At 41.1% G+C, this 13,820-nt stretch overlaps 1 protein-coding gene across 3 annotated transcripts in view; it reads right to left on the bottom strand.

Annotated features, from left to right (window-relative positions):
• NCK2 (NCK adaptor protein 2) overlaps nucleotides 1–13,820 on the bottom strand; it is a 107,475-nt gene that overhangs the window by 27,341 nt on the left and 66,314 nt on the right. For all 3 annotated transcript variants that reach the window (XM_061626777.1, XM_061626778.1, XM_061626780.1), the window contains exon 3: nucleotides 10,958–11,199. In XM_061626777.1, the coding sequence (XP_061482761.1) occupies nucleotides 10,958–11,183 (226 nt within the window). In that variant the 5' untranslated portion in view covers nucleotides 11,184–11,199. The remainder of the gene's footprint in view (nucleotides 1–10,957; nucleotides 11,200–13,820) is intronic.

A 13,820-nucleotide genomic window follows, 5' to 3' on the forward strand; every position in this document is an offset into this window, starting at 1 on the left:
GAGATGGGTGGAATGTCCCCCACCCCTTTCTTCAAATAGAAATTTACGGTAAGTAAAAAATCCCATTTTTGTCAGACGGGTGGAGGGCATTCCTATATAGGGATGTACCAGAGCAGTACCTCCACCTTCCTGGGTGGTCTTCCTCTGCCATTCCAATCAGGCCAACACTCTCTAGAGAACTGTCCTCCCAAAAGCCGCATCAGCTGATGAAAGTGAATCTTTCTTGGAATGTTTAACAAAGGTGTGAGGAGACGCCCAGGTAGCCACCTGCCCTGCAGATTTCCAACACAGGAAAACCACCCCTACAAGCAGCCAAAGCAGCCGCCCCTCTCAGAGAATGCACCATGACTTCTAATGGAGATTTCCCCAGAGCCCTGTAAGCCTGAGTGACTGTCCCCTTACCCAACGAGAGATAGAAGACGTGGAAAAATATTTCCCTTTAGAAGGACCTGAAAAAGCCACGAAAAGGGACTCCGACCTCCTAAATTCTGACAGCCAGTCCAAAAAAAGTGAAGAACCCTTTGGATATCCAAAGAATGCCACCACCTCTCTTGAGACCATGAAGGGTTGGGGCAGAAAAAAGGTAAAACCATCTCTTGAGATCTATGAAACACTGAATTCACCTTCAGAATAAACCCCGTGTCTGGGCGCAGCACCACCTTATCCTGATGAAAAACACAAAGCTGGGGGTCACATGATAGAGCCCCCAATTCAATCTCCTTTGAGCCAAGGTAATGGCCACCAAAAACAGTTTTGAAGTTAGCAGTTTTAACGGGCTAGCCATGGGCTCAAAAGGGGCACCAGTGGAGCCTAAAACACCCAATTAAGATTCCATGTTGGAAATCTGTGAACTACCTTGGGAGAAACCAAGGCTACCCCCATGAGAAAATGTTTATACAAAGAATAGGAAAACAAAGACAGATCCCCTAAACTGGACAGCATGCTACTGCGTGCTGCAGCCTGATGTTTGATGGTGGGTGCACTAAGCCCAGACCATCTCAAATGTATCTGTCCCCCTGGCCAGGGGACAAGGGTGTCTGGAAAAGAACATTTCCACCTGAGCATTCTCCTGATTCGCAAACAGATCTATCCGTAGGAGGCCCCATATCTTCGTCAGATAACGAAACACTCGAGGATACAGCTGCCACTCTGCCTCCTTGATGTCTGTCGGGCTCAACCAATTGGCAATCAAATTCTGAGTCCCTGCAAGGTGTTCAGCCTTCAACAAAGGCAGGTGATGCTCCGACCACCTGAAGAGGTGGTTCGCTTTGGAGATGAGTGCTCCCAAACGTGTGCCCTTGTTAGTTCACATAGACTTTGGTTGCCATAATGTCGGTGCGTAATAAAATGTGCACACCATCTATTTCTGAAGCAAATGCCTTCAAGGCCAGCCAAACAGCCCTCAGTTACAACACGCTGATGCTCAGGTCCAACTCCCCCCATGGCCAGGTTCCCTGGACCACTCTCTGATCCATGTGGGGCCCCCAGCCACAGAGGTTTGCATCCGTTGTAATAATCACCCATAGAGTGTTCTCCAAACTAACCCCTTCTGTGAGTCGATGAGGACCCAACCATTAACAGATGTTCAACTTCACAGATGGAGGAACTGACACCAGCCTGTGCCATCAGAGAATGATCTGCTCCTGGAATGGAAGAAAAAGCTGCTGCAGCTGTCACAAGTAATACTTGGCCCAAAAGACTGTTTCGAATGCTGACTCTATCAAACCCTGGAGGCCCGTAGAGTCATCAGCTATGGTCTGTCTCCAGGCATCATTTGCAACATAAGACATTTTATCTTTTCCACCCACTCTGATGTCAAAGGCATTCGAAAGCGGGACATGTTGAGCTAAACCCTGAGATGGGTAAGTTCCTGAGAAGATATCAGAACTCTTGATTACCAAGAATCAGACTGCTTGCAGGTAATCCATAGTCAATTTGGTATCCAGAACACAGTGTTTCCTGGATGGAGCCCTGATCAAGGTATAAACCAGGTAGGGGTGACGCTTCACACCCCTGGAATGTAGATGCACCACCAGTCCCTTGGTAAACACCCTGGTCGCCAAAGACAGGCCAAATGGTGGAGCTCTGTATTTGAAGTGTATGTTGTAGGAGAAGTGGAGAAAACCACAATGAAACTCCTGATTGGAATGTGAACGTCATCCAATCTCCTTTCCTTAGTGCTGCAACGATGGATCGAAGGGTCACCATTTTTAAGTGCTTTTTGGTGACTCATTTGTTCAGCCATTTGCGGTCAAATATGGCTCAGATATTGCCATTTCTTTTTGGCTAAGAAAATAATTGAATAGACCCGACTTCTGCTGCAAGGGAGGAACTGTTTTGATGGCTCCTATGTCCAGCAGATGATGAATGGCCATCAGATAATTGCCATGTTTCTCCAGTCTCCTTGATGTTGAAGTGGGAACAAACTTACTGAAGGGAATTTTGATGAATTCTAGAGCATATCCATTTGAGACAGTGTCCAACATCCATTTGCCATATGGGATTTCCTTCCACTTGTGAGCAAAAGTATAGCAACTAAGCTCCCACAGGTGAGAAAGGAATGGTATTCCACAAGTCAAGAGGCAGAAGGCTTTTTAGTCCCCTTCTGGAACTTGCAGGAGGTGAAGGACGAACTTCCTGATCTGGAGGGGGACATTCTCCACCCTATCCTGCTTGTCCCATCTTGGTTTTAATGAGGAGAAATCCCTGTTTCTAGTGAACTGACATTGTCCACACAAAAAACTGGTTTTGGCTGATCTTATGGTCTTCTTGCCTTGCTGAGGGCAATGCTTTAATCTTGTCTTTAGTCTCCACCAAATAGGCCTCTAGAGGCTCTCCAAAAAGCTTAGCCCCTGCAAAAGCAAAGCAGTAAGATGGACCTGAGAACCTGCATAAAACTCCCACTGTTGCAGCCAGATGTTGCGGTGCACTACGGTTGTGGAGGCCATGGATTGTGACGCATATTGCAAGGCATCTAGAGAGGCATCAGCTGAAAGAGCAGCAGCATACACCACCTTTTTCAACCCATCTTTGACCAGTTTAGGAGTATCCTCTCTAAGGCCCATCTCCTCTGCCCACATGAACATTGCCCTGGCAAAGACAAAGAGGCTGTTGCTGACACCTGAAATGCAACAGCATCAACATTTCTATGGAGAGTCGCTTGCTCCACTTCAGGCTGCGCCTTCTGCAAGGCAGGGTCAGAAACCTTCCTTATACGCTTCCTGATAGGTTCCCCCCAGAGGGGGATGAATTTCTGGAAGAATGTGTAGAAGAAGAGGGAGAGCCCATGAAGCCTCATGTTCCATGGGACCTCCCCCTCCTATGTCTCTTAACTTTAGATTTGTGCTTGTGCTTTCCACCATGATCCCTTTTCCTAGAGGACTTTGAACCCTGGCATCTGTGAACAAAGTGCAGGGAATCCGTCATTTTGGAAGAAATATACTCCTAACCCATGTCAGGAATTTGGGAAATTCCCTCTGCAGTGGAAAGGCAACCAGGAATTCTTGGGGATCAGGGGAAAAGGGAGAACTCACCCCAACACTCTGTGCACTGGGTGAAAGTGAAAGTTCCACTACCTGCTGCCTCAGTCCACTTGCAATGGAGACATTCTCATCTGACAGCTCTCTCACCAGTTGGCAGTACTGGAAAGCTGATGAGGCACCAGGACAAGCCATGAAGTAAAAAGGCGACGGCAGCCCAGTGCAACAAGGAAAGCGCAGGAAAAAACCAACCCAGGCGCGATGCAGTGCTTGCTGACCACACCGCTCAACGGAAAGACGTTCTTCACGGCTGTTAACAAAGAAGTGCTAGCCCACCAGCACTCCTGATTAGGAGATCGGGGGCTGAGCAAGCTAAAGTGATCCTGCTCTGTACAAAGCTTGCGAGACTCATTTCACCAATGGAGCTGTTGGGGCCAAGTGGCTATAAGTGGCAACTGAAAACAATTAAAATGGCGGACCCACTAGGAGACAGATTCTGTGGCCGCTCGCCCTCCAGTCGTCTGATCGACAAGCCTAAACACTCCACCCCCTGTGACCTGTAGTCAGCAGCAGCCGGGGGGAAAGGAGAAGCAACCGACACAAAGAAGAGAAAAAAACGAACACAGGAAGGCAAATAGCAGGCAGAAATGAAAAAGGAGAGGATTACGCTCACTTGAGAGTATCAAACCACAAAAAGAAAGGTCTTGAATATAGAGAAAAGAAAGTCCCAACTGTCAAAGACCATAGGCAGGGTTGGTCTAGAGGATGGGATGACTCCTCCCCCTGGAGAAGGTTTCTGAACACCCTGCCTATCAACCCAGTAGGAGGTGTCATCCCTAGATAAGAATGTCCTCCACACCATCTGGCAAATTACTTTATTAGGCTAAACAAACTAGTATTACATGTGAATCAGTTCAACATCTTTGTTCCAATACTATTTAAGTTAGATAATTGCTTGGTACAGAACTATGTAATCTTTGCTTGTTCTCTTCTGGGACACAACTTGCTTATTCACACATGCATATTTATCAAATGATACTCATCCCTTATAATTCACAAGAGACTGTGTTAACAGCTGCAACTGAAGACTACTGAAGAGAGGGCATTCTCTGTGTCAGCCCCTAAGTTGTGCAATCTCCCCACTCTCACATACACACAGAGGTGCATTTAGCATCTTCATTATGCAGTTTTCATTGTATGCTGAAGACACAACTCTTTGCCCTGGCCTTTTTACGACATCTTATTCTTGTGAATGTAATTTGTTTTAAACTGTTTTTCATATTGTATTACAAATTGTTGCAACTTGCCCTCAGAACTTATGGTGAAGGGTGGGTAATAAATTGAAAATAATAATAATAATGATAATGTTTGGGTTCATGTCAGGGGACATGCAATTTCAGGCTTCCTGAGCTGTCCTGGGAATGCTGACTGACTGTTGAAGGATAGGTACAAGCTTTAGAAATAAATTCAGATCTGCAAATAATCACTGCATGCTATACTTACTGAGTCACAAACATTCATGCATGCATGCATACCATTCAATAATATCAATATCCAGTGATTACATCCAGGTGTGAAGTAGCCCTCGCTATCAATGGAGAAGGAAAAAAATTCTCAATTATTTCCGTACCTGATACCAGGTATCTGATACCAGATCTCCTTTTAATAGGACACCTTGGAAACAGGTCAACAATCAATCAATAAAGGTAAATAGATGATTTTGAATTTAAGAAGCTAAGTTGTGTCTGTGTACCAAACTGAAGACTCCAGCATTTAGGGCTGCAGTCCTAAATGTTTGCGTCAGGCAAAGCAATTCTCTCTCAAGTGAGATTCTTAAACATTTGGTCACAATAATCTTAACTCCAGACAGAAAGACCAACCAAACTACACCTTTAAAATGGGGTGTGCATGCTGCATGCACAAGGGAATAACCAAAAACCCAACCCTACAGCAAGGACACAACAAAGCCCTCAGGCAACCAAGCTAACATCTAAATAAATGCTGCATTTCCTTTGGTGGTGAAATGGGAAGGGGTGGCAAATAAACCATCCTGACTGCTAACAAACCATGTCACATTCAAAACGGAAATAGCTACCAGTTTCTAGCAAACTTTCAAACAAACAGGAAGTTAAGTGAAAAAGAAAAAAGCCAACAACAGACAATATATTTTGCTTCCAAGAACCGTAAACTGTAAAAACAAGAACTGTAACCGTTTGTACTACTACCTTCAAATTCAAATATTGCTGAAATAACGACCACACTCAATTAGTGTGTTGATGCAGAAAGTGCTGTTAAAAAGCAGGTATGCCTGTTATAAACAACGACTTCACAGCAACATTTGGAGACAAATTCTGAACAACAATAAAAATGTATTTCCCAAATGTTTCAGGTATTGCTAATTCTTGTATATTTTACTTTCACGCCATACGGCAAAACCTACTGTCAAGTCAGCATGATTTCAGATTGCTGAAAGTCACCCAACAGTATCTGGAGAAAAGGCTATGACCTCCCCGCCCCCAATTTACACCAGGCAATTTTCATTCATGCTTTCATGACGTCAAGGCTAGAAATGCACTCTGAGCAGGACTCTCACTGACTATTACAGGGATGAAGCGAGTGATAAATATGGTGGCCTTCTAACTATACAGCTCATAGTGAGCACATAATATTGGCACCCTTGAAGTCTAGCTGTGACGTCCTCTAGCCTTCTAGACACAATTCACAACACTGGATTTTGACCTACAAAGCCTATTGACCTAAATGGCAAGTGTACATGCACAGGAATTTTCCATGGCTGACCTACAGATCATAGAATTCTTTCCTCTAGAAGTTAAAACTATCTTCTGAATGTGGCTAAAGTGGAAACAGTGAAATGGGTAGGAATGTAGGCCAATGGAAGGGGCCTCACTGTTCCTTCTGCCTGCTGTCTTTCTTCATGTTTCTTAACGACACAAATGCATGCATCTCCATTAAAAAAGAAAAAAGAAACTTAAGAACCAAAGGAGACCCGAATATGGTAGGGACTGGAGCATGGAAAGGAGATTGACCCTCTCTTTACGTAATAGCAGGCAGAAGGATGGATTTTAACTGGCATGAATGGTGGTGGAGGAATGATTAGCATTAGCACCTCCATGAATGCCACAGTCCCAATACAATTCAGGGGGCCAAGCAGCTGCTATTTATTAAAACAAGCAAACAACAACAACAAAAACCATGGCAGATCCTAATAATGGATTTCCCATGTCACATTAAGTTTGGTCCTAAGAGATCAAAATGTTATCAATTAAAGTAAGGTAAAAGTTCGTTTTTAATTTAAAAAATCTATTATTTATTTATTTATTTAGTATATTTGTATTCCGCTTTTGATCACCAGGTGACCTCAAGGCGGCTTCCATAGCAAGAATAAAACAACATAATAAACACATTTCAGTCTGCAAAAACTAGAGAAAACAAATATATATACATATATAGACAAAACAAATATACAGTAGAGCCCCATCATTGTATGACCGTCCATGTCTCCAAAACTGCAACTATCAGTCTCAATTCACTGGCTACGGCATCTAAAATTAATGAAGCCACCATTTACAAATTATTTTTAACTTGCTTGGATTAATATGCAATGACTTCTTTATGGTGATCTATATTATCAGGACATAGGATACATACTTGGATCAAACATTTAAATGAATGTGCTTTTTCCTACCCTCCAATCTTTTTGTATGCTTGTTTATTCCCATGCAAAGAACTGAGAGTGAAAAGACAAAGAAGCCACATCCTATAATGTAGTAAGCAAATCTTCACTATTGGCAAATGCCTGCTATTACTGTTAATTCCTGTTGCCTGATTCTTCTCTTTAACTAATAGCAGCAACTAGAATAAAAACATATCTACATAATTAAATAGCACAGTTTGATTATATCACCAACCATTATTTGACCGTGTGTCTGAGACCTTAATGTCTTCAGAGCTTAATGGGGCATAAAGTCAAGACCTTTGAATCACCAATACAGTGAACCACTTTAACCTAGCAGGAGATATTCACCCAACAAAACAGGTCTCTGTTTTGATGCAAATTCACATTTTGTTACACATTTACACAGCAATCCTCATCCAGGCTCTATTGTACTGAGCATTTTGATGTGGACAAGGATCTGTATCCCCATTCCAGTTTGTTACTTACTGTTAGGGCTGGATCTGAATGATAATGTGGATTTTGTCCCACTATTAACAGGCAAAATTAAGCTAGCTCACTGAAGCAATACACTGAAGAACTCTATAAAAGAGATGCCAGGATGACAGATTCATTCATGGAGGAACCGTATGATGAAGAACCAGAAATTTTAGAATGTGAGGTGAAAGCTTCTCTTCAAATACTCGGAAGAAGGAAATCACCAGGAATAGATGGCATATCAATAGAGTTGCTACAAGCTACTGAGACTGAATCTGTCCACATTTTGACAAAAAGCTGTCAACAAATATGGAAAACTAAACAATGGCCAACGGACTGGAAGAGTTCCATATACATCCCAATTCCAAAGAAAGGGGATCCCAGGGAATGTAGTAATTAACAAACTACTGCCTTAATATCCCATGCAAGTAAAGTAATGCTCAAGATTCTGCAACAAAGGCTCTTACCATATATGGAGCGAGAAATGCCAGACATCCAAGCTGGATTTAGAAAGGGAAAAGGCACCAGAGATCACATCGCAAACATACGTTGGACAATGGAACGGAGCAAGGAATTTCAGAAGAAAATCACCCTGTGCTTTATAGATTACAGCAAAGCCTTTGACTGTGTAGATCATGAAAAGCTATGGAATGCTTTAAAAGAAATGGGGGTGCCACAGCATCTGATTGTCCTAATGCGCAACCTATACTCTGGGCAAGAGGCTACTGTAAGGACACAATATGGAGAAACTGACTGGTTCCCCACTGGAAAGGGTGTGAGACAGGGATGTATTTTATCACTCCATTTATTTAATCTATAACCAGAACATATCATACGGAAAGCAGGATTGGACCAAGATGAAGGTGTGAAAATTGGAGGGAGAAATATCAATAATTTAAGATATGCAGACGATACCATACTACTAGCAGAAACCAGTAATGATTTGAAACGAATGCTGATGAAAGTTAAAGAGGAAAGCACAAAAGCAGGACTACAGCTGAAAGTCAAAAAGACTAAAATAATGACAACAGAAGATTTATGTAACTTTACAGTTGACAATGAGGACATTGAACTTGTCAAGGATTATCAATACGTTGGCACAGTCATTAACCAAAATGGAGTCAATAGTCAAGAAATCAGAAGAAGGCTAGGACTGGGGAGGGCAGCTGTGAGAGAACTAGAAAAGGTCCTCAAATGCAAAGAGGTATCACTGAACACTAAAGTCAGGATTATTCAGACCATGGTATTTCCGATCTCTAAGTATGGATGTGAAAGTTGGACAGTGAAAAAAGTGGGTAAGAGAAAAATCAGCTCATTTCAAATGTGATGTTGGAGGAGAGCTTTGCGCATACCATGGACTGCGAAAAAGAGAAATAATTGGGTGTTAGAACAAATTAAACCAGAACTATCACTAGAAGCTAAAATGATGAAACTGAAGTTATCATACTTTGGACACATCATGAGAAGACATGATTCGTTAGAAAAGATAATAATGCTGGGAAAAACAGAAGGGAATAGAAAAAGAGGAAGGCCAAACAAGAGATGGATTGATTCCACAAAGGAAGCCACAGACCTGAACTTACAAGATCTGAACAGGGTGGTTCATGACAGATGCTCTTGGAGGTCGCTGATTCACAGGGTCGCCATAACTCACAGTCGACTTGGAGCCACATAACAACAACACTGAAGTAACATGCTAGGAAAAGGATGGTACCTACACTGGATTGTCTGCTCTGTGACATGAAAAATTGATGCATTTCTTCACAGATTTCTTTATCAGTGAATGTTAGGGCAGGTCCAAATTTACAACAAACATGGAGCTCCCTATTGAGTTTATAGAATTTAGGAAAAGATACTCCACACCCTAATGTCATTATTCTAGCTGTTTTCCCACTCTGCCAATGGCAGCCAATGATGTGAAATGGAAGTGGGGAAACAGCAAAATGTAGTCAGGATACTCTGTATCTGTATCTAGTATACTCTGTATACTAGACATAATGGAGAGGGAGGCCAGAATGTTTGGGGGACAATCTTGTGTTTCTTGTAACATTTAAGTATTCTTAAGAATTAAGAATTCTCAAGGTTTCTTGGGCTAATAGAGCACGGTATTTCATTTTTACCTTAAAATTGGCAATTTAGTCTATATTAAACAACCACATGGATTCTGGTACAAGTTGTCAAATGATCCCATGAAATGTACCCACCACCACACAGGCATGCACACACACTCTCCGACTTTCTCAAGACACAGATCTGCATATCCATTCGCTCATATAAAACAAAAAGTAGGCTCCACTAGGAGGTAATGGAATTTATCAAGGGCAAAAAACCCACCCTAAATAGGAGGAATATAGAAACCTAGAGAGAAGGAGGAACACACAAAGAAAGGTACAGAAATATAAAACACCATATGAAAGAGAGGGAAATGGGCATAATCAGAGCCATAATTTTTATCCTCAAAATGCAAAGCAAGATTTTTATTTATTTTAAAAAAACATTTTCCTCTAAACTACAAGAACTGCTCAACTTTTTGATGATCACATAAATTGAGCAAATGCCACTTACGGTCAAATAGGAAAAAAACATAGCACAGGAAGTATAATAAGAAAATAAATTCCTGATATAGCAGTTGGAGGAATAAATGGAGATCATTCAGTTTTCAACTTTCTCCATCACTGTATTTATAGGACTAGGGACAATTCAGCATGCCACAAAATAAAACCAGGAGTTACACCATACCAAAATAGCCATGGAAGAGATAGTTTCAGATGACTCTAGCAATTAAACCAAATGTTATGAGGAAAGGGAAAAAACCAAACTAAAAACAGAATCATGAGAGAATCTTCTTTAGTCACTAAACTCCCCATGAAAAATTGAAAAAGTAGGGGGGAAAGCCAGAAGACAAAAGTATTTTTAAATTTCACAATAACTTCCCATGAGCAAGGTTCAACACAACTACACCAACAAAAAACACACTCTAACATGTTGGCACTATTGGTATGTGTAACATATTTAAGAGTCTATATTTTTGTGGATGAAATGGGGACTGTGGCATGTACATTCTTATCAAAATGTGATAAATATAATAAGGACAAAAGAAATCTGAAGGCAGTTCTCTCTGCCTGTATTTCCTCTAATACAAATATAGCTTCTTACTAACTAAAGTACTCTGCTGCTTAAAATTATGTTTACTGAACAATATCCAAACTCCTTTTCATATGAAATGCTGACATGATGCTCACCCCACGGGCATTTTAACATAACTGGTTTCTTGAAAGACTTAACGTAAGACTCCAAAAGAACTCACCCAATGTATCTTTCAGATTTTTAACCAAGGAACCCTTCTTCAAGCTGTTCTTCCTCTCAACATAATTGGATGGCACATATCCTGTTTTGTTGGCCGCATTTCTTACCCTCCACCATGTTTTGGAATCATCTAACAGCCAGAGGCGTTCATTCTTCTTTATGTCAAGTTCTTGATCCTGTTGTGCAGTGTAATCCCACTTTGCTATAACAATAACTTCTTCTGTCATCTTTCATGGAGTCCCTCTGTCATAAAACAAATACATTCATTGAAAACACCACACATACTCCTCCATTTCACCATTAAAAATGGAAAATATAAAACAGCTTTAAACAGTAAGAACATCCTGGCAAAGCACAGCAAAACCACTTCATTTTTGATTCAGCATTAAACCACATTACCTCTAGAATGGTCCCAGACGTGTCCCTCAGCCTTTTGACGATCTGCAAATAGCACATGGGTGCAGATGGGGAACAGTCTATGTACCCCATGCTCATTATTGCTCTTAAGGATTTTCCCTTCAACATTTCTTTGTGCAAAATCTTGTTCTCGTTAAAGAGGTACAAACTTTCTCACAACTAGTTAAGGAAAGAAATCTTACACTGCCTATCTTCCCAACCACTTTCACACTTCTACTTCATTATTGGAACCCCCAACACCTGCAAAAAACAAAACAAACCTTAGCTTGTACTATAGAATCAACGCACTATAGATCCTTATTCATTTTAGTGCCATGTTTAAGCTTTTTTCTTTAAGCAGAAAGAAACCATACAACTTGACTACTTTTATGATCCCGTCTCAAGGTTTTTCATGACATTGCATCATTTAATGGGCAATATATGATGTGGGGACCTTTACTCCTTGAGATGTTGCTGAACTACAGCTCCCATTATCCCTGGATATTGGCCATGCTTGCCGGGGGTTATGTGAGCTGTAGTTCAGCAACAACTGGAGGGACCAAGTCACTGACACATGAGCTACATGACTGAATCCAGATGCTTACGTTTAGCATTGTTTTAGGGGTGAAACATTTATAGGTTTAAGGGGGATGTGAACATTAGAACCAAGACTGTGAGTTGCAAAATGAAAGGAAATACAACATGAATGCCAAAATCAGTCATTTTTGTTTTAATGGAGCTACCTGAAATCTAACCTAAACAGTGAGAGTGGATAAAATATTTCACTTAAAATCATAGTCCACTGCCTGTATCAACCTGTTGTCATTCTCAGGTAGGTTTTAATCATTAATATGCTGCTTACTGCCCCTCTTAGAACAACACAGACTTAAAGTGCTTCAGGACTACAATCCTAAACCAGAACCCTTGTATCAGGTCATAGCTTTTGTTTGCTTGTTTTCATCTGAGAAGGAATACATAGCTGCAAGGTTGAGAATGTCAGTGAGCTTGTGGAAATTCCCATCCTACAATTGGTTTTCCCTATCCAGCTTCATAACTTGAGTGGCTTGCAACAATTTCTTTACTAACCAGTTAGCCAGCCTTCATCTAGCAGAGCAAGTGTGGTGAACGTGTGGCCCTCTAGATGTTGCTGAACTACAATTCCCATTAGCCCCCACAAGAATAGCCAATGGCCAGTAATGATGTGAGTTGTAGTACAGCAACATCTGGAGGGCCACAGGTTCACCACACCTGCAGCAGAGGCTGTATTCAAGATAAGCCTTTCTGTTATTTACATGGGAGTCTGTCAATACTCTACTCTGGGGAGGGGGAGGAATATACCAGTCTCTGGCACAGCACTATTTACAAGGTTGGGAATGATACTATTCAATAATAATCTAAATAAATAAGGAAATATGCCCCTTCTCAGTACACTCCATTCCTCAGAAAAAATATTCTGCACTTTGAACCTACAAAGCCTGAACTCAGAAACGTTTACTTAACAACCCTCTAAGTTTTCATGGCAGTACACAAAATACTCAAAGAGAATCGAGAGTTCAAACTGTAAAACAAGAGGGGGGGAAATCTAGACCCCTGTTGACATCTTTCTGTCAGTGGCCAAGTTTCCCTTTAACCAGTCTGCTAACCTAGATTAAAGAAGGATGTCCATGAAGCCACAGTTAAGGTACAAAAACTGCAGTTTGAAAGTAAGTCAGAAGTCAGCAGAGTTGTAGGCTAAATCAAACATTAGGTCCCACATGAGAAAGTCAGACCTTAATTTTTTTTTAGTTCATCTATAACTCTCTCCATCCACTGCCATGCTGCCGCATCAGTATTAAGATATTACTTATTATTATTATCATCATCATCATCATCATCATCATCATCATCATCATCATCATCATCATCATCATCATTAGATTTATATCCCACCCTTCCTCCCAGCAGGAGCCCAGGGTGGCAAACTTCTTGATCTCAGTTACAACTACGGAGAGGGTTATAGTGGATACAACACACACACACACACACACACACACACTTTGTATTTATGCATTTGAATCTGGAACATATTACATATATTTAGCATTACTCACTCCATTACTGATACACTAACACAACTTCCATATAAGGAACAATTTATGCTAGAATATAAACATTTTATTTACTCTATTTTACTGAAAATACATTGGGAAAGGTCTTCTTCCCAATTACAACAAATACAATTTGGACACAATTATATCTTTTCTCATCTGTGCAATTCATTATCACAGTTGGATAGCACTCCAAGATAAAAAAATTCAGCAAATGTGTCACCCATTTTATAGTAATGTAGGATATGCCATATCAAATGTCTTACCTTGTTCACATGGCCTCCCAAAAATACAGATGTTGGGTTCTTATTGTTAAATTTTAAATGTCACCTTTAAACAACACTTGCTGTTCTATCCAAGTGTGCAGTGTATCTGTTAAAA

The sequence above is a fragment of the Rhineura floridana genome, chromosome 5 (assembly GCF_030035675.1).
Source record: "Rhineura floridana isolate rRhiFlo1 chromosome 5, rRhiFlo1.hap2, whole genome shotgun sequence".
Taxonomy (NCBI): Eukaryota; Metazoa; Chordata; class Lepidosauria; order Squamata; family Rhineuridae; genus Rhineura; species Rhineura floridana.